Source organism: Arachis hypogaea, chromosome 16 (genome assembly GCF_003086295.3).
Source record: "Arachis hypogaea cultivar Tifrunner chromosome 16, arahy.Tifrunner.gnm2.J5K5, whole genome shotgun sequence".
NCBI lineage: Eukaryota > Viridiplantae > Streptophyta > Magnoliopsida > Fabales > Fabaceae > Arachis > Arachis hypogaea.
Genome location: NC_092051.1, coordinates 146683584 through 146704517, shown reverse-complemented (window position 1 = coordinate 146704517; position 20934 = coordinate 146683584). Strand labels below are relative to the sequence as shown.

The following is a 20934-nucleotide window of genomic DNA, read 5'->3' as shown; positions in this document are numbered from 1 at the left end:
AAGACAGCGAGTTCGTTTGGGAGAGAGCAACCTAGGGAGAAGACCACGCCGGAGTGGGAGATACCCTTTCTTCTTCTCATTTGCGTCCTTTCTTCATCCTTTTTCTTTTTTTTTTCTCTTTTTCATTTTATAAATCTTCTTAGTTAGGAATAATTTGAGAATAAAATTTAAAATTTTTGTAAAAATGACAATTTTAAAACTAAGTTAACTCTTATGGACAATTTTATATACAGAAAAAGGTTGAGAATGAAAAATTTTTTTAGCCTATACCTTAGAGACCAAAATCATACTTAACCCTGCAAATTAAGTAATTCAATTATATATATATATATATATATATATATATATATATATATATATATATATATATATATATATATATATATATTAAACATGATCTATTATTAACAAATTTAGCAACACTACAATAAAATCACTTTTAGTAAAGATAATATAATAATTACTAAATGTCTTATTTTACTTATATTTTTGTGTCAATTATATATTTATTATTATTATTATTATTATTATTATTATTATTATATGTTATAATGACAATTATATATCTTTTGAGACTAATAAAAAGATCTTTGTCAATAATTATATAATTATTGCTAAAATTTTTTAACAACAAAATATAAAATAATTAATATTTAATTGTCGATAAATATATTAGTGATTATTTTTATTATTATTAAAAAAATATATAAATAATCGCTAAAAGTGATTTTTTTAATAGTGATAGCTCAATTAATTATCCTAGAATATATTATGTAACATGATCTATTACTAACAAGAATTCAAAAAGTAAAAATAAAATCTTCCCACAAGACTAGATAACCATGATTTTTTTTCTTGTTGATAATGATCTTATCTGCTCAAATGGAATTTCTTCCCACAAAATTAGCTAACCATGATTTTTTTTTCTTTGTTAATATTGATCTTATCTGCTTAAATGGAATTTCCCCATTTCGTGCAAATTATTCATGTGCATAGTAGGACCGCACTAATCTTCAATTTCTGAAGTAATGAATATTATTGTTTACTCCTTTAAAAAATAAAAGTTATATAAAGTAAAATAATTGTTATTTTAAAATATCTTTAATATCAAGATGGAGTTAATTATTTTTTTCAACATCACCCATATTTGAATTATCATTAATTATATATTCATTTATTGAAGAATAATTTTGCTTATTAATATAATTATAAACCTTGTCAAAATAAATTTATTAGTTTTCTTAATATATGTGTTTTATAAATAATTATTTTTAAACAATAATGTTAGGAACTAAGATGATTTCAGCTAAAAACCAGCTAAATGCTTCTCGGTGAATCTAAAACCTCTATGTGGATGGTGTTTATGCTAGGTATTAGGATATTTTTTTTGTAAATTAGATGGTTCTGAATCTATTTTCTAATTTATCATGTTTTAGGCATTTAGAGAGAGAAGAAGAGTGAAAAAACGAAACCTAATTAAATCAGTTTCCGTAATTCACATTGCAATGTTACTGAACATATCTCCTCTAAATTTGAATGTGATAAAATATTTAATAACCAATATTTTAAATTATAAATAAATAAAATTAATTACTATATTTATAATTAATTAAGTTGTTCCATTCTTGACTAATTTAAAGTTAGTTCTATATATTTTTCATTTTTAAAACGAATGAAGTACATAACAAAAAAGACATAGCAGGTTTGACTTCTTTAACGAGAAGAGATATAGAGAGATAACAGTGCCCTTAATTAGTTTGTTGTTGTAGTTATTAAACTCATTGACCCAATATAATGGAGACATTCCATAAAGGTATGTTTTTGCACATGAATTGAACTTTGCTATAAAGTTCATGAAAATGATGATACAAAGTTCAAAGCTTCAAATAATAATACAAATAGCACCTTCATGCTTCAAACAAAGGTGCTTTAATTTTCATCCTTTGTCTCCACATTTATCATGGGAAAGTTGATAATACTCATTGCTCTTCGTGCATGTAGCTAGCAACAAGTACTGTAGACACTTGTCATTCACATATTTGACAAAATTAATTAACTTCTTTTCTCTTTTCATTGCATTATGTTGTCATCTCAACTAATTTCTATTTCTATGATTCACATTTTTAGCCCCCTAAAAATAATAGGCACATACCTAATTAAGTTATTCTTTTGCATTGATTATTCTTTAATTTTAATACACAATTAGTATACAAAAATTTTATATAAATAACCAACCGTGTATTATTACATTAATAAGAATAATTAATTTTTGAATTTATTACTCAAAAAGTGATTTAAATGCTTAAATTTAACTAGATAATCGAATAAAATTTTTTATACGATCAATGTATTAAAATTAATTTCTTTAATTTATAAATTTAAATGTTGAATTATAACTATTAATAAAAAAGAGAATTATACATAAAGTTTTAAGGTTTTAATTGATGTTTATCCAAAGTAACATAATAATGATCTCAAATCTCAAACATATCATAAAATATTTTATGCTAACATATATAAAACGTTCATCCCTAAAATATTTTTTCATATGCATTATCTACCAATAGCTAATAACCTAAACCCTAGTAACTAATAACAAACTATTTGATCCTGCTAGAAATAATGAAATATCTAAATAAACTAAACTTATTTGTTCATTTGCATTATTATGTCACTGGCTATTAGTTAGTGAACCAACTTGAGTTGGTCAAGTGGTCAGTTTATTCGTCCGTTTAAGTAAATATCGGGAGTTCAAATTTTGCCTTATATATGCAGCAACTTATTGGCCAGCAGCATACCCTTAAATGGAATTCGAATTCGCGACGAATTAGTCATTGACCTGTCGAACTAGAAATAACGTGGACAAAAAAAAAAAAAAACTACTAGCTAGTGCCATTCTTATCACTATTTATTACCAACTTACCATTACCACCATTACTACCACTCTCCACAACTATTATCACTATTGTGATCATCCTTATTTTCTTTGATAATTAAAGCATTCACTACCACCATTGCAAGCAACTAAATATGTTGTTGCTTTCATAGCTACTATATAATGTTCACTATTGATTCCACACAGCACACACCCTTTAATTTCCATCACTGTTGCTTTTCCAATTTCCCAAAAACGTGTACATGAAAGATTCTCCAAACATGAAATGAAATCCTTGTATAATTAAATTGAAATTTCAGACCCACTAAGAAAATAAATAAATAAAAAAAAATAGAAGGAGTGAGTCACTTATCATGATTTAACAGGATGAGGTAAGTAGAAAAAGGAAAATTTGCCTTTTATCTTTTTGGCACATGAAAGAATTGTTGCACATCATGAGGAATAAGGACACTATAGTGAATGAGGTACTCATACATAGGACAATGGCAAAACTATAAGAGTGGGTTCTCCACAAAATTCTTAGTGGAATTAAGCCACGCTCAACTTAACTACAAAACACCCTTCTTCAAATACTTCTACAATTGCATGGGTCCCACACTTCCATCTTCAACCCTTTTCACCATGCTTTTTCGATCCATTCTTTTTTTCTAAAAAAAAAATTATTTTGCAATCAAATTCTATTTTATAATATTTGTAAAGTCCCATATAAATTGAAAAGAATAATGAAGCATCCGCTCAAATACTATGGATACCTCTCTTTTGTAGACTTATTTGTTGGGTTAATCGTGGGAAGCTCTCAATCACTGGAAAAATTTTAGGGAGGAATCAAGTAAGATAATATAAGATGAAAATACACCACATCCAAATCAAAACCTTAAGGTGTTAAGTTAATGGGTCTCTTATTTTATAAACTCCTCATTCTTCCTTGCTTTCTTTGAGGTGAGACTAACTTCAACACTCCTCACATTTGCAACATTAACAATAATTGTTAGTGTTGTAAGTGTGAGGAATGTTAAGTTAGTCCCACCTCAAAGAAAGTAAGGAAGAGTGAGGAGTTTATAAGATAAGAGACTCATTAACTTGACATCTTAAGGTTTTGAGTTGGATGTGGTGTCTTCTCATCTGTATCAGAGTCGATGGTTTAATCGGTCTGATTTTAAGAAGTATTCAAGGTAAAGCATCGAAAGTCTTCCCGGCAAAAGTGATCCGGGCGGTGTCTCACATTTGAGGGAAATATTGTTATTGTTGCAAGTGTGATGAGTGTTGAAATTAGTCCCACCTCAAAGAAAACAAAGAAGAATTTATAAGACGAGAGACCCATTAACTTAACACCTTAAAGTTTTGAGCTAGATGTGGCGTCATATCATCTTTATGTTCTCACAGTATTCCTCTCCAAATTTCTCCGTTGTGGAAAGCTCGGCACGGTTGGCCAAATAGCATTTTGATGGATGAAAAAAAAATTTACTATTACTTTTACCGTCAAGAACAAAATCGTAAAACTTAAAATGTTAAAATGGACAATATTTATAAGTTGAGATGTTACAATAATATTTATTTTTATCAGTTCTGTCATTTTTGTATGCTTTCAATTAAATTCTAAAACTTTCGTATATTTTTTTTTTATCATTAGATTAAGTTGGAAGTCCATAATACTATATTTTCAATTATTGTTTCATATTCAACTAGTAGAGTCTAATTAACAAAGTTGATATACATAACCAAGTCTACTTAAGCATTTGATTATAACGTGTTTGATTTTTTATAATATGTAATAAAAATATTTTGTTAAAAATTAGATTTAATTTAACAATTCAAAACCCTTAGATATTAGCAAATAGCAACTCATTACTATTGACAATAAATAATGTAATTCCGCTGAGAAACAATATACCATTAGTTAACATAATCTAAATTTAGCCAATTCTTTTTTTAAATATTCCCAACTGTTTTTCACATTTTTTTTAATTTTCTTTTCAACACCACTCTTAATATTGTCATAACTTTATTCTTCACTGTCAGTATTCACTTTACAACTTAAAGCCTTAAACATTAAATCCTAATTAACCTTCACTACAAATAAATTTTCAACATTTTGTCCGTAATACGACGATAATATTAAAATGCTAGAAGGTTATTAAAATAATAGACGACATAATGTCGATTTTAATATTTTATTTTTAATATTTTTATTTTATTTTATTAACAACAATTTATCTATAATTATTAATAGAAAATTTAACCGTCAATAATTACATTATTTTTTATAGTAATTTTTAAATATTAAAAATAAAAAATATTAAAAATAAAATTAGTTGATGTTGGTTAATATAAAAGTTAATTTTTATGTATTTTTTAAATAATAATTGACTCTAAAAAAAATAAAATAAAAAAATTGGAGATTTAAAATTGGGAGGGGGATTGACATGAATAGTACCCCCACTAGTAACACATAGACAGAAACACATTGTGGGTGGTATTATCAAAGATTGGCTTGACCACAACACACCATATAAAATGAATGGGTGGTCACTCATATAATTAAATAAAAATATCCAACATGGTTAATGGGCCTACCAAATTATCCTTTGTATCCAATGAAACAATAACATGTGTATCCGCGTGGCACTTTTTGTTGCCCTCGTGTGCATGCTTTTGTGGGTCCCACCCACAATCAGCACCACCACTGCATGCACCAAAATTGGATCAAAAAATTTCATTGATTATATTCCTACCTCCAACAACTTTCCGCGCGTGCTAATTGGTGATTCCTACTTCTTCATTGTTCAAGCAGGCACCCAAAAAGTTGTTTAAATTTGTCCACACATGCATAACAACAAGAACAACATCAATGTCTAACGTTAATGGATAAATATGATTATGGATTACCAGCTAGGCTTTGCCAATGGCAATGGCATATTTGTAGCCACCACAAAAGAGAAAACCAACCAGCACCATTCTAGTACATTGGTACACCAATGTGTACCACCAATCCTAGAGAGTTACATTGTTTTGGGGTATTAACAAATATCAAGTATAGATAAAATAAATTCTTTTTTTTTTAATTATACTATTGGTTTCGAGATTAAATTTTAGAAATGACATATATTGTAAGACGATTTAAATAATGTCATGAAATCATTTTTGTCAAAAATTTAAACCGATAGAAAGAGATAACATATCTTTTTAAGTAAGAATGTTTATTTTGGATTTACGTAATTTTTTATATAGACTTTTTTTATTTTTTTATTTATTTTATGCTATTTTTTTTGTTCAACAAGAATTGAATTATGGACCTTTTGATTGTAGAAATTATAATATCATGTCATGGAACCACTTTTTTCAAAAACTTAAACAAATAGAAAAATGTAACATGAATAGTTATATCTCTAACAAATGAGAATCGATCTTATAAATTATAGAATATATATTCAAACAGATCTCTAAAAAATTTTGCATTGGACATTTTCATTCCTAAAAATTTTTCTTACATAAATGTCCTTAACCTTTATAAAAGTAAGACATATAAGTCATTTCGTCACATTTTTAATCATCTATGTGTCTAAGTAAAAATCTGATTAAGGTAAGAACTTATATGTCCTATTTTTATAAAGTTCAGAAATCTCTATGTAAAATTTTTTTTTTGAAAATAAAAATGTCCGACAACTATTTTTTTTAGAGATCTATTTAAGTATATACTCCAAATTATAATAAAACATTTACTAAATATATAAACCAGATACAATATATAATAGTAGAAAGCAATTATACAAAGATAATTTATTGAATACCGATTAAAGATTAATAGAAAAACTAATTATAAGATTATGTTGAGATACCAATTGTGATATCGAGGTGAAATTTCACATCTATTGGTAATTGATTAAGTGAAGATTTAAGTATGAGAAGCGAAGTCCTACGTCAGTTGAGAGTATAGATTACAGTTTGGTTTGATAAAATTTGTTGAAGAGGTGTTTGTATTTTTTAAAAGTTTAAAATTTTTATTTTGTGTTTGGTAAATCAAAAAAATTATATGTTTGTGTTTGTAATTTTTAAAAGATTGGGTATTTTTAAAAGCACTTAAGATAGAGTTTTTTAAAGTTGATTTGTACTTTTTAAAATTTAAAAGTCTAATATAACCTTATATGTTAACTAATTTTTAAATTTAATGCTTACATTCATGTCTATTATAATATTTTTAAATTTTAAAAATTATTTTATCAAATATAATTGTTGTTGCTTGTGATGATTGAAAGCTATTTTTAATTTGATTTACCAAACATAAATGCTATAATTTTTAAAGTCATCTTTTGAAAGTTAACTTTTATAAATTACTTTTGAAAAGTAAAAACTTTCTTAAACTAAGTCCACGTAAGTGTATCTAAAATCTATATTGTCCTATAGATATTACATGTTTTAAGATTATGCAAAATATTAGGTTTTCTCCAACATTTAAAATTTTATATTTTTTGGTAGTTAATAACACTTGTTTGGAAGATTTATTTTATTGAAAAAAAATTGACCTTTAAAACTTAAAAGTTGAAATTAAAAATTGTTTAGACATATTTTTTAGTTTAAATGTAAGTTTTTCTTTTTAAAAAATACTTTCAATTTCTACTTTGTATATGATCATAAGACGAAGTTTAACAAAGCCAATCTTTAAGTAGTTAGATATTTTGAAACTCCCAATATTAGTAAGCTAAAGATGGGTTTAGTTTGTATTTTTATTCTTTTTATATTCTTAATATTTTTTATTTTTATTATTTTTTTATAAAATTCAAAAATAAAAAATATTAAAAATGATTTAAGGTTTTTGTCATCAATTATTAAAATGAAACTAATACACATTGAGTAAAGTTCTATGAAATTGCATTTTTACTTTGTAATAGGTTACTACTTAAAGTGCACACTAAAAGAAGAGTGTAACATTTAATTAAGTTGCATAAGAGCAACTCCAATGCTAAGAAATAGAGTTCCTTTTTTGACATATGAGGACTCAATTACCATTGGAGTGAAAAGGAAAAGAGGGCTCTTCACGGGGATCAAGGTTGAGAGTCCCTCTAAGCAGGGACTTACAACAACCAATAAAATCATGCCATGTGATAAGTTAATAAAAAAAAATATATTAAATATATATTAAATACTTATATATCTATTTAATTAATTATTTATATTAATTATTTAATAATTAGTTATATTAAATTATAATTAATATAAATAATTATGTTAAATCAATATCAAATATTATTTATATTGTTATATTAAATCATAATTAATTAAATTTATTTTACATAAAAAATAAATTTAATTTTTATATATTATAAAATAATTTTTAGTTAAATTATTTATTTTTATTTATAAAATTTAAAATACTAATCAAATTTAAGTTATTTATTTTAATATTTTATAATATTGAATTATTTTGAATTTATAAATTTAAATAATATTATTAAAAAATAATAATTATTATATTAATTTTAATTATTTAATTAATTAATTAGGTGGAATCACAATAGGGATTAAAGTTAGTTCCTTCTAATGGAGAAGAGAGAGATTCATTGAGTTCCTATTTATTGGTTATGACGCAAAATCTGATGTGGAGTCACTTTTTATGACAAGTGGGCCATAAATAGGGACTGAGATGAGTTCCCTACTGGAGATGGTCTAATGATAGTTTAAGTGCAATAATTTTGGCTATTGCAAAGGGCAGATACTGGTTGGTGAGGTCCAAATGCTGAATTTGGAGGGTGCATTAATGTGACATTGGTATGATTGTCGGTAACAGAATAATTACTTATGTCGCCACTAATTCCATATACTATAGCTAGTGGATCATGCTATTAAAATATTCATAAATAATATTCATAATTTTCATAATTTAATTTTATTCATCATGGAGTAGCTATAAAAGGAGAGTGCATCCCACTATTGGCACACCCCAATAACAATTTCCATCACTACAATAAATACATACATTCTTAGACTATATCATATATTTTTCTCTGAATCTCTTTTTTGCAAAATCAATTAAACATGGGTGAGGCTCCTCAACTTCTCTATGTTAATGGTTTTTCAAAATTTTGCCATGAAACTCAACAAACCCATGGCAATGGTATTCTTCATAATAATAATAATAACCACCATGAATTCTCAAGGTTTGGCCCTGAAAATCAACAGAATGGAAGTAATGGTAACTATGATTCCTCATCATGGTATGAGGAAGTCATTGATGATGATCTCAAATGGTCCTTCAAACTCAATAGGTTCGTAATCTTTTATCTAATTTACTCTCTAATGCACACTCCAAATCAATATATATATATATATACTTCTTTCGTTCTCTAGTATATGTCACTGTTACTTTTTATCTAGTAAATATAAGGTTTAATTATGTTTTTTTCTTATAATTTTATCAAATTTTTAATTAGATTATTTTAATTAGCTTTTAACAAATACAATATTCGCTACTATACAAATCACTTTTAAAAGGCACTTATTTTATTTTTAGCGTCGATAAAAATAATCGCAAATATATTTGCCGGCAATTAGACATTGGCCGTTTTATACTTTATTGCTAAAAATGTTTAGTGGCAATTATATAATTGCCGATAAAAACCTTTTTAATGGTCGTAAAAAATATATAATTGGCATTATAATATATAATAATAATGACAAATATATGATTATTGCTTCAAAAGCATAAGCTAAATAAGATAGATAGTAGCCATTATGTTATTGTCACAAAATGATTTTTGTTATGGTGATTTTTTAGAATTTTTATTTTTCTGATTGATGTTTGATGAAGAATTATGAAATATTCTAAAGTATATATTTTAGGATTATTACATTTTCTTCTAAAAAATAATAACTAATAAGAATTAAATTATAAAATTTTATAATAAATCGAATATATCTGAATTAGAAATAGCTAGAGTCTAATAGACTTTATATTAAAATTTAGGTTTAGTACATTATAATAGTAAAACGAATAAAGATTTTACAATCATTTTTAGTATTTTCTTTATTGTTTGAAAGTAATTTTAGTTTCAAGTAACTTCATCAACCATTTTTTTTTTAATCTTCAACAGGGTCCTCCACAAAGGGGTTAGCAAGTACCAAGACATAGCTCTTTTGGATACAAAGCGTTTTGGAAAGGTTTGAATTTTTTTTCCCTCTTCTATTCTAGTTATATATCTATGTTATAATTATTTAATAATTTTTGAACATGTAATTTCGTTTACTCTGTATCAATACCAATTATATTATTATTAGATTTTATGATAGCTCATATTCTGTTGCAAAAAATCTTTTTATACACTTATATTATGTTTAAATAATGTTATTCTTTCCATTTATATTGTGAATAGGCTTTGATGATTGATGGAAAGATGCAGAGTGCTGAATCAGATGAGTTTATTTATCATGAATGCTTGATTCATCCCTCCCTTTTATGCCACCCCAAGTAAGTATTAATATTATGTATAATTTTTTTTATGAAAACCATTTTTTGGTCATCAATGATTTTTCTCCTTTTAGATCTTCTTGAAGTATTATATGCTATAAAATATGCCTAAGATTTGCATTTAGGAGTAATGTAATTCTTAAAATTTGAGCAGACAAATTAAATTTGTAGAAAATACCTAAACTACTAAGATAGCGTTTGATTTCAAATATTGAGATAAAGACTGAAAGACTGAGATTTAGTATTATATTTATTGGTCCAAAAATTGGTACTAAAATTTCAGTCTTTGTTCTCAAAATTTCAGTATTTTAGTACTTTTAAAAAATGAAAATACAAGGAACTGAAATTTTTTGGGACGAAGACTGAAACTTTAATACTATTTTATATTTAAAATATTTCCATTTCAATTAATTAATACCAACTTTACCTTTTGTGCAAATTAAATTATAACTTCATTCTTATTTCAGTCTCTACTTCTCATTTTACATCAAATACAATACTGAGACTTATTTCAGTCTCAGTTTCAGTCTCTTTTTCAAACGCTACCTAAAAAACTTGTATAATTTATTTAAGCTTTTATAGTTCAAAGAAAGTGATAAGTAGATTGATTTGATTTCATAAACTCTGTCAAAAATGTTTATACTAAAATCATTAACTAGGCGACACTGACTTCATATTCGTTTTAAAAAATTGTTAGTTGCAAGATCACAAATATTTCACATGCTTTATATATGCTTCTATTGGTGGGCTTGATTGGGTTTTTGCTTTTGGTGAACTCTAGCCTTTGACTAATATGAAGAGACAAAATATTGAAATGTTTGTTGTAATTATTTTTATGAGATGTTGTATCAACTTATTTACTATCTATTATTCAATAGAATATTATGATTTATTTAATAGCAAATGATAATTCAGTTGATCATATATCTTTGAAAAAAAATGACAAATACACATATCATAATTTATCACAATAAAATAAATAAAATTTTTTATTGTGGCAGCCCCAAAAAGGTGTTTATTATGGGAGGAGGTGAAGGTTCTGCTGCTAGGGAAGCTCTCAAACATAAGACAATAGACAAAGTTGTCATGTGCGACATAGACCAGGTTACTTTCTACATCCTAGCTATCCATAAAATTTAAAAAGTTTTTATATATGGATAGGGTGACAATTTAAAAGAAAAAAAAATTCATAACAATAACTATATATGATGTAGATATTGAAAGCATGGTGCATTATTAATTCATTATAAATAATTTTTTTCTGAATTGTTGTAGGAGGTGGTAGATTTCTGTAGGAAATATTTGACTGTGAATAGGGAGACATTTTATCACAGGAAGCTTGACCTTGTCATCAATGATGCCAAGTAAGTATATATAATTGAAAAAGAATGTAAAAGTGTCGCTAAAAATATATTGTTAGATTATTAAACTAAGAGAATTAGTTTGATGACTAAAAGTGTTTTTATAAAATATTTCCGTGTTAAAAGAAATGAAAAAAATACTAAAAAACTAACAGAATATATTATTTTTGGTCAGCAATTAGTTATTAATATTTAAAAATATGGTTAAAAATATATTATTAAATTATTAAATTAAAAAAATAATTTAATAACTAAAAATAATAATTAAAAATAATAAATTCTGCTATATTTCTTATAAAAAATTTGACTATGAATTTTGCATTTTAAGGGCTGAGTTGGAGAAGAGAAAGGAAAAGTATGATGTGATTGTTGGAGATTTGGCTGACCCACTTGAAGATGGGCCTTGCTATCAACTCTACACCAAATCCTTTTATGAGAAAATCTTGAAGCCCAAGCTCAATGATCATGGCATTTTTGTCACCCAGGTAAATTATTATGATTATTAAACATATAAGATTTCATAAGATAATGTTCTTTCTAAATAATAAGTTTATATTTTAAAAATAAAAAATATTGTACTATTTTGTGCAGGCTGGACCAGCAGGTATATTCACACACAAGGAGGTCTTCACTTCCATATATAACACAATCAAACAGGTCTTCAACTGTAAGATGATCCAATTTAAGACCCTTTTTTATTTTTTCAGAGGGTCAATCTTTTTATAGCTATTTATTATTATTATTATTATTATTATTATTATTATTATTATTATTATTATTATTATTATTATTAAAGATATTATTTTCATTAAACTTAATACAATTTTTTTTCTTATCCTTTGTAGATGTGATGGTATATTCCACTCATGTACCATCTTTTGCTGATACATGGGGATGGGTTATGGTATGTGAAAATTAAAAAACTATGCTTATTTTTCTAATTAATTGTAATTGTAATTAATAATGAATCAATCTTCTTTATTACATGATCATATATGCTAATTCAATTTAGGCTTCTGATGAACCATTATCAATTGGTGCTGAGGAAATGGACAAAAGAATCAAAGCAAGGATAGATGGAGAATTGCTTTATCTAAATGGTGCTTGGTTCCAATCAGCTGCTACCATGAATAAGACTGTTTCACAATCGTAAGTTCATTCCTTCTTAATAAAATTCCTCCTTTTTTTTTTGTTATTACTTAGTTAACACTCTAAATTTTAAATACTAAACTCTGAAACCAGTTTAATAGTATAAAAATAAAGTGTTGGTTAAAAATATTGACTTTCTAATATTTTTCAGTATATAATCTATGATTTTACGTGTTCAAAAAATCAAAGTATTCAAACTGTTTTTTGTCTATCTTTTTATATAATAGTTAAAAAAACTACATATATAGCTTAATGTTGAAAATTAAAATACAAGGTTAAATTACTCTATTAATATTTATAATTTTATTAAATTTATAATTGAATTTCTACACTTTAAAATTTTTAATTATTGAGTTCTTATACTAATTTTAAATTTATATCACATCTTATTATTACAAAAATCTTTAACTTAACAGAATATATTTAGCATATTCACTAGTGACACTATTAGAAAATCAGTTTTTAGCAGCTATTTATTTTATTTTTAGCGACAATAAAAATAATTGCTAATATATTATTGATAATTAGACATTAACCGTCTTATATTTTGTCGCTGAAAAATTCTAACAACAATTATTTAATGCCAGTAAAAATATTTTTAATGGTCACAAAAAATATATAATTACCGTAAAAATATAAATTAATAAGTCGTACAGTAGTTAATCACTAAAAGACTAAAAATAATTTTTGTTATAATGTGATATAAGATGGAAAAAAAATATTTTTGTAACGTTTACTGTTAAAAAAAATCTAATTACAAATATAAAACTAATAGAGATCTAATAAAAAATTTTCAAAATATAAAAAATTTATTTATAAATTTAGAAAAATGATAGCAACCATCGAATTGATTTAACCTAAAATATATCGAATTATGAGATTTGACAATAATTTAATGGGTGGCGCAGGTTGAAGAACGAAAGTCACGTGTACACAGAAGAAAATGCTAGATTTATTCCTGGGCATGGTGTGGCTTATCGTCTCTAAAGTTTGGAACTATAAATATAGGGAAATCCTTGCATACTCTTTCAAATACTGCATTAGTCTAAATTTAACTTTAGCGTGTGTTTGTATTAGTCTATTAGAGTAAAGATGAGAGAAAATTTTCACAAATAAATTTCATGTCGATAATTCTCTCCCATTTTTACTCAAACCAAACGCATTGTAAAGTTGATCCGAGCCAACATTCAATTTTTGTAATACATGCAATAATAATAATGCATGTGTTCATTAGTGTTAGAGTATGTAAGAATTTGCTTGTACAGATTTACAAAGGTTGAAGGGCTCAAAATTCAAATCAATAAGCACAACAAATATCAATCAATAGTTTGGAATTTGTTTCAATTAAACTTCAACACAATGCTCCTACTTTAATACTTGGACTCAAAAGTGATGATACATAAAATTAATTAACTCAACTAATTTTAGTACAAATTTCAGGAATTGGTAGATCATAATAAACCATAAAATATAGATCTTTTAGGGCAAAGTAAAAATACCTGCCCAATATTTTAAAAATAAAAATAGTAAAAATATAAAAATTCTCATTCTCAAATCACTTGCTCTATACCCTCAAATCCTCTTTCAAAGTGTGTGAGTTATTAGTTTTTTAGTGAATTATTATTACATCATCAATGTGCACTTATTAAGTATACCTAATAATAATGAATACTTAATTAATTAATTAATTAAAGAGTTGATATAGTTTGATAGAGCTTCTTCACATAAATTTCAAGGGTACGTGTGATAGCTTCAAAAGATGGTCTTGTTGATGGGTTTGCATGCCAGCAAAGGTTAATAAGGTCAATTAGGTCTTCCATTAGGTTAGAATCATCATCACATGGAAGCATTGGCCTCAGCTTATCCTCCACAACTCCCATTGCAATCTAATAATAAAATCAACAAACACTACCATCGTTTCACTATGCTAATTGACATAATTAGCGTCTAACAACTTAATTATTGGTTATATAAACCATAGATGTGATTGTAATACTGTAATATATCATAAGAACAAAAATTAACTCAAGATTATTAATGTGATGTGATTATTATTATACCTTGGTGGGACCATATTCTGTCTCAATGTATGGATGGTTTCCAGTTAGAAGCTCATTGAGTATGATTCCAAAACTGTATACATCACATTTTTCATTGTAAGGTTCACATCGGATCACCTCTGGTGCCATGTACACATATGTTCCTAACCATAATAAACATATATAAATTAAAAACAGTATCATTATGGATGAAAGAAGTATATTTATATTTTAGGCTCAAATGCACATTTTAAAAAAAGACTAATTATATGGTGCCCACTAAAATTATGTCAATATTATCAAATTTGGTCTTGGTATATAACTTTAAAAAAATTATTAATATGAGGTCCTTTAATTTATGATAATGTTAAAAAGACAAGAAAAAAGACAGAACCTATCTTATTTAGTATTTATTAATTGTTATTAGAGGTAAAAAATTTTAGGGTAAAGTATTAAATTGGTCTCTTATATTTGGGTATAATTTTATTTTGGTCCTTAAAGTTTAAAGTGTTCTATTTGAATCCAAAAAAGTTTTATTTAACTTCAATATAGTTCCACCAGAGGTCAAAATTAAATAATTAACGGAATGTTCTATATGAAAATAGTACAAGAACAAAGTCGATAATCTGGAGAACAAGTACAAACTCTAGAGGCACAAAATCAACTATAGATGCATCAATACATTTATTTATCATTTTTCTTTCAATTTAAATAAAATATTTTCTATAGAACTAAGGAGAATGATAAATAAATATATTGATACATCCATGATTAATTTTGTGCCTTTGGAGCTTGTACTTGTTCTCTATATTATCAACCTTGTTCTTGTTCTATTGTCATGTAGGACATTCCGTTAATTATTTAACTTTGACCTCAAAGTGGGACTACATTAAAGCTAAATAAAATTTTTTTAAATTCAAATAAAATACTTTAAACCTTAAGAATCAAAACAGAAATACATCTAAATATAGGAGACTAATTTAATACTTTATCCTAAATATTAAATAAAGTAAATTCTGTCTGTTTTTTTTTATATATTAATATTAGACAATTAATTTTGACATTAGAGACAATATCATTGAAAAAATAAGTTTATTGGATAACTTGTTTCCTTTTTTGTTATGTAAAATTTTATGATAAGTTATGCAAATATATTGTGAAAATGAAATTGCTATATTATGACCTGTTTCTCCAGTGAGAGCCATCTCCTGATCGCCTAAGAATCTGGCATGACCGAAATCCGCAACCCTAACATGCAACGCATCGTCTAAAAAAATATTACTAGGTTTGAGATCACGGTGAATAATCTTAGGGTTCTGGCGATGCAAATATTGCATGGCTTGTGCAATCTCCAATGCCATGACAATCCTCTCTCTAAAGGGTGAGAGTGGCACCACTCTCTCTTTGCTTCTTGTATTGCCAGGCCCATGCAGATACTCTTTTAGATTCGTGGTTAAGTACTCGGTTACAATCCATGCTTGTTGGGGAGGGTCCAAGCACGCACCCATTAGCTGAAGAACAAATCTATGGCGTTGTTTGGAGAGGGTTTCGAGTTCTTGAACGAAGAAAACGACGCCGTTTTGGTTTGTGTGGAAGAACTCTGGCGATATGCATTTCACTGCCACTTGAAATCCTCGCCATCTTCCCTTGTATATGTCTGCGGTGCTTCCTTCCCCAATTTTCTCTTGCAACTCAATCTATGTAAATAAGCAGGTTAAGTATAAGGAAACTAATTAGGAGCGTAGCCAATTAGAGTTAACTAGTTAAATTGGAAGTCTATTATATACAATTTTTTTATTATTTTAATTTTTTAAATTTTAAAATTAAAAATACAAAGAATTGATTTGAGTTGACTTATATTAAGTTGCTCTCTAAATTTTTTTATATTCAAATTTTCATTAATCTCGTTGTCACTGCCAAAATATTTTATAATAAGTACGTATCCGATTTTAATTTTAATGTACTATTAATTGTAAAGTATTATATACACCCGATTATATTGTACACTATTAATAAATATAACTACCTTTCAGGTCAGTTATTTGAATGATAATTCAAATTAAAAGAATAAATACAATTAGACCCTAAAAAATGTGTGTGTCATTATATTAAAATTAAATTTTTATTATAATATAAAAATATTTATTTTGAGTGGACTATTGAAATTTATTATTTTTGGCCATCCTTTAACTATTAATATTTAAAAATATGAGATAAAATATGTTGTAGATTACTAAATTAAAAGAACTAGATTAAAAAAAATCAATAAATAACTAAATGATGGTAAAAAACAATAAATTTTAATAACCCTAACATTTTTTTATAGCAAAATGAAATACTAACCTCAATAGGATCAATATACCATCCATTGATTTTGGCTTGATCTATGATACGAGCAAGATGAGTAGTGGTAGTAGTAGTGGGGATTTGAACTTGAGGGCTTGCAATAATGGAGGATGAGCTTAAAGCATCAGAGAGAGGAGGTTGTTTAACAATAAGGTCCAACATTCCATTCTCTTGTGCTATTTGAAGGCAATATCTCAAGTAGTCTTGTGTCCTTTCCATTCTTTTCCTGTACATTACTCTTAGTTCTGCTTGCTTTTGTACTTCCTTTTCTAAATCTGCCACCTAATCAGTTATTATTATTATTACTTTAAAGTCTTGGTTTTTATATAAATTTTAATTATTACGAATTATAACAAGTGTATAGGTGGTTCAATTTCTCCTAGAGCGTACGTTAAATTTTCTCTAAGATATCATGTCAAAAATGTTCAAATAATTGTATTTCTTTTGTTTTTGGTCAGGGACCCAGGCCACCAACCTGGCCCAGACCCAAAAGTGAAGCCCTATTCCCAAGGAGCAATCAAGAGTGTTAAAGTTTGAACTTAATGGGCTTAGGGCTAGTCTATTTATAAAGACCCACAAGGAACACTATACCTTTTCTTTCTCTTTTTGTTTGGTTATAACTTATTCTAAATTTAACACGAGAATCAAACTTGACCCAATATATGTTACCCAAAGGTAAGAGTGTTATCGGTTCAATTTGGTTTGGTTTTGGACCAAAAACTAATCGAACCAATTTATTCGGTTTTTATAAATACCAACTAATCAGATTGTTTTGTCTGTGTAACAACCGAACCGAATTGAATTGAATTAAAAGCGATTTGGTTTGGTCAGTTTTTTTGTTTTTAAATCCTAACTAACAGAAAATTAATCTCAGTAAAATGATGTTCAAAACAATCAATAAACTGAAATAACATTAAATTACATTCAAATTCAACACAATTTAAACTCATTCCAACAACTAAACATAAAATAAATACATTTATTAAGTCTAAAATTTTCATTTTAATGCATTACTAAGTCACTTTTTCGATTCGGTTCGGTTCGATTTTTGTCGAGTCAACCGAAAATAAAACTGAACCGATCGATTTAATTCAGAAAAAACCAAAAAAATCAATTTTTTTTCTATTCGATTGTTGTAAATTTCGACTCAATTTTGGGATAAATTTCGGTTCAGTTCGGTAACTTACACCCCTACCCAAAGGTCGGAAACCGACCCGTCCACCCTGCTTTCCACTATAATTTTTCTTTTAAAAAATTTATTTTTTTTATCAAATTAATCAAAATAAAAAAATTATAACTTGATAATCAATTAATTATAAAAAAATTTCGTAAATTCTTACGTCTAAAAAATTTGATTTAAAATATAAAAAAAGCTTAAGTATTTTGTTTTTATGTAAAAAAAAAAATTATCGTGTCAAATCCTGTAAATTAAATGGGATAGATTTGATCGGTCATTTTTGTTATAGACTCAATTTTAAAGTTTGAATCACTTTTTTGACGGGTTAAATATTAAAAAAAAAAGATACACACAATTTAAAAATATAAGAGACAAAATTAAAATAAATCAAATATTAAGAGTACTTTGATTTTTTTAAACAAAATTGGCAAAAAATAATATACTCTGCCCTATTATATTCGATGTTAAATGAAATGAAATAAAAGAAATGCAATGCGGGAAAAGTATACCTACCTTAGATTCGAGTCTTTGGTGATTTTGTTGTGAGGTTGACACTATGGATCCATTATTAGTAGTAGAAGTAGCATTATTCTTGATCGTGACATTATTATTATTAGTGAATCCTCGGCAACAACCAGAAGGTAAAGCAGGGCTTGGTGGCTCTACATACTTCTTTTTATTATTGTCCCTTATTGAAGAACTTGCCTTGGATGATGATGATAATGGTGATTCCCTAGGGGATAATGCTCCTTTCTCTTTCTCACGAATTTGAGGGCTCTTCTTCAAGCTCATGATGATGATGATCTCTCTATATGACCCTAATAATTAAGATAATGTGAACAAAATTGAAATATTGGGGGGACCCCAAATGAAGTCATAAGGTGTCACTTATATATTCATGTGGCAATTATTGTTTGTTTTGCATCACAATTTGGACGGATTTTGCGATGAACATGCATTATTTTATATAAAGAGTTTATTTATTTATTTATTTATTTTTACCTTTGTTAGTTTGGTTGCTTAGCTTTCATGTATGTGCCTTGTTTTGTTTTGTTTTATAAGGCGAAACTGTGGAAAGTGATCAAGATCCAGCAATGGTTTAGGAATAAGCAAGGGAATAAATGCAAGAGTATATATATATAGATCATAGAACAAGAAATTCCAAGAATTAAAATCGTTGCTATCTATAATAAATGTTATGGCTTCTATCACTATAATGGGACAAAAATTTCAAGGTGATGGCTCACAATTTGAGCGGACTTTACTACAAATTAAATCTTCTTATCTTCTATTCTTTGCTTTTGTTTTGTTTTGGTTTGTTTTGTTTGTTGGCGAAAACTCAAGCGCAGTCGACCTCACGTGAAGTTAATAGTTGAGAGTCGTTAGATAAAAATTTAGTCAAATCAATCAAATCATCTAACGCCTCTCAGTTATCAACTTTACGTGAAGTCGACTACAGGTAAGTTTCTATCTTGTTCGCATTTCATTTTTATCCATTAGTTTGGCAAGTAGCTAGGCACCTATTACGTTTTTTTGTTATTCATTTGTAATTTACTTACTTGAAGTTTGCATTTTGTAGTTGAGTCTCTTAAATTTTTATTTGAATCTTTTTGAGAGTTTAAATTATCGGCAAAAAAAAAAAAACTCACCAAGTAATTAACTTAACTAGTCGCAAAAAAAGAACGATGCTAAACTCACCAACTAACTAACTCAAATTGAGAACCGAGGTTGACCTTATTATTTAAATAAAAAAATGAAAATTAAATCAACATTATGCCCATATACAATATAAGACGAAATCATTACAAATAAATAAATAAAAAATTAGGCCATGCTAGATCTGAAATGGAAGTTCAAAAAGTATGGGCGTAAAAGATCTTGAAATCTTGCAGATATATATACAATTACGTCAATATATATGATTTATTATTCTATGCAATTTTTTCCCTTAAATTATAGCATTGTTGCTTAAAATAAATGGTAGTGTATATTCATGCTCTCATCATTTTTCTTAAGAGCATTTTAGACAAGTCATATATCTAGTGTCTTAGTTAAAGTGTGCAACTTGCAACATGCATAAAATGTACGTTTTTAAGATAGTATAATCCTAAATTCTTCATCATCACCAGAAGGATAAAAAAATACCATCTCCAATTCAAAATTTTAAAGTCTCAAATTAATTTGTTCCCTATCTTATAAATTTTTTATTTCTCTTTTTTATTTCTGATGTGAACTTAAATCATTACAATCATCACACTTGCAATTTTAATATCTTGCATTGTTTCCTTTGTTAATTTTACTTAGTATCAACATCTTTTAAATTTTTAATATCTTTACAAAAATTTTTTACTCTTTTTTTAGCTACAAAAGTTAATTTGCGAGAAACAAACTTACTCGTAAATCTCTCGCTAATCAGTCATTTTTCTCAAGTTCGGATATTTTATAACCGCTCATTAATTTTGTCGTTAGTGCGTCACTAATTTCTCGCATGTTAGTGACGGATTAAT

The 20934-nt window shown here is 26.6% G+C and overlaps 2 protein-coding genes across 2 annotated transcripts; one reads left to right on the top strand and one right to left on the bottom strand.

Annotated features, from left to right (window-relative positions):
• Positions 1-8551: 8551 nt before the first annotated feature.
• On the top strand, positions 8552-14209 carry LOC112697639 (thermospermine synthase ACAULIS5). Its single transcript, XM_025750895.2, has 10 exons — positions 8552-9156; positions 9982-10048; positions 10261-10355; positions 11357-11459; positions 11631-11719; positions 12045-12201; positions 12308-12383; positions 12562-12620; positions 12729-12865; positions 13774-14209. The coding sequence occupies exons 1-10, from the start codon at positions 8927-8929 to the stop codon at positions 13850-13852; spliced, it is 1092 nt and encodes a 363-aa protein (XP_025606680.1). The 5' UTR covers positions 8552-8926; the 3' UTR covers positions 13853-14209.
• A 315-nt stretch (positions 14210-14524) lies between these two features.
• Positions 14525-19231, bottom strand: LOC112805949 (serine/threonine/tyrosine-protein kinase HT1). The gene is made up of 5 exons (XM_025848266.2): positions 18941-19231; positions 17248-17532; positions 16088-16601; positions 14926-15068; positions 14525-14751 (listed from the first exon to the last, which is right to left on the bottom strand). The coding sequence occupies exons 1-5, from the start codon at positions 19217-19219 to the stop codon at positions 14554-14556; spliced, it is 1419 nt and encodes a 472-aa protein (XP_025704051.1). The 5' UTR covers positions 19220-19231; the 3' UTR covers positions 14525-14553.
• Between the last annotated feature and the right edge of the window lie 1703 nt (positions 19232-20934).

Bases quoted from the DNA above. Each gene is read 5' to 3' on its own strand.
- LOC112805949 (XM_025848266.2), bottom strand. From the start codon at position 19,219: ATGAGCTTGAAGAAGAGCCCTCAAATTCGTGAGAAAGAGAAAGGAGCA. The intron at 17,533-18,940 runs GTAGGTATACTT...ATAACTGATTAG, and splicing joins ACCAAAGACTCGAATCTAAG to GTGGCAGATTTAGAAAAGGA. The intron at 16,602-17,247 runs GTTAGTATTTCA...TTATTTACATAG, and splicing joins GGTATATTGATCCTATTGAG to ATTGAGTTGCAAGAGAAAAT.
- LOC112697639 (XM_025750895.2), top strand. From the start codon at position 8,927: ATGGGTGAGGCTCCTCAACTTCTCTATGTTAATGGTTTTTCAAAATTT. The intron at 11,460-11,630 runs GTTACTTTCTAC...GAATTGTTGTAG, and splicing joins TCATGTGCGACATAGACCAG to GAGGTGGTAGATTTCTGTAG. The intron at 12,866-13,773 runs GTAAGTTCATTC...TGGGTGGCGCAG, and splicing joins AATAAGACTGTTTCACAATC to GTTGAAGAACGAAAGTCACG.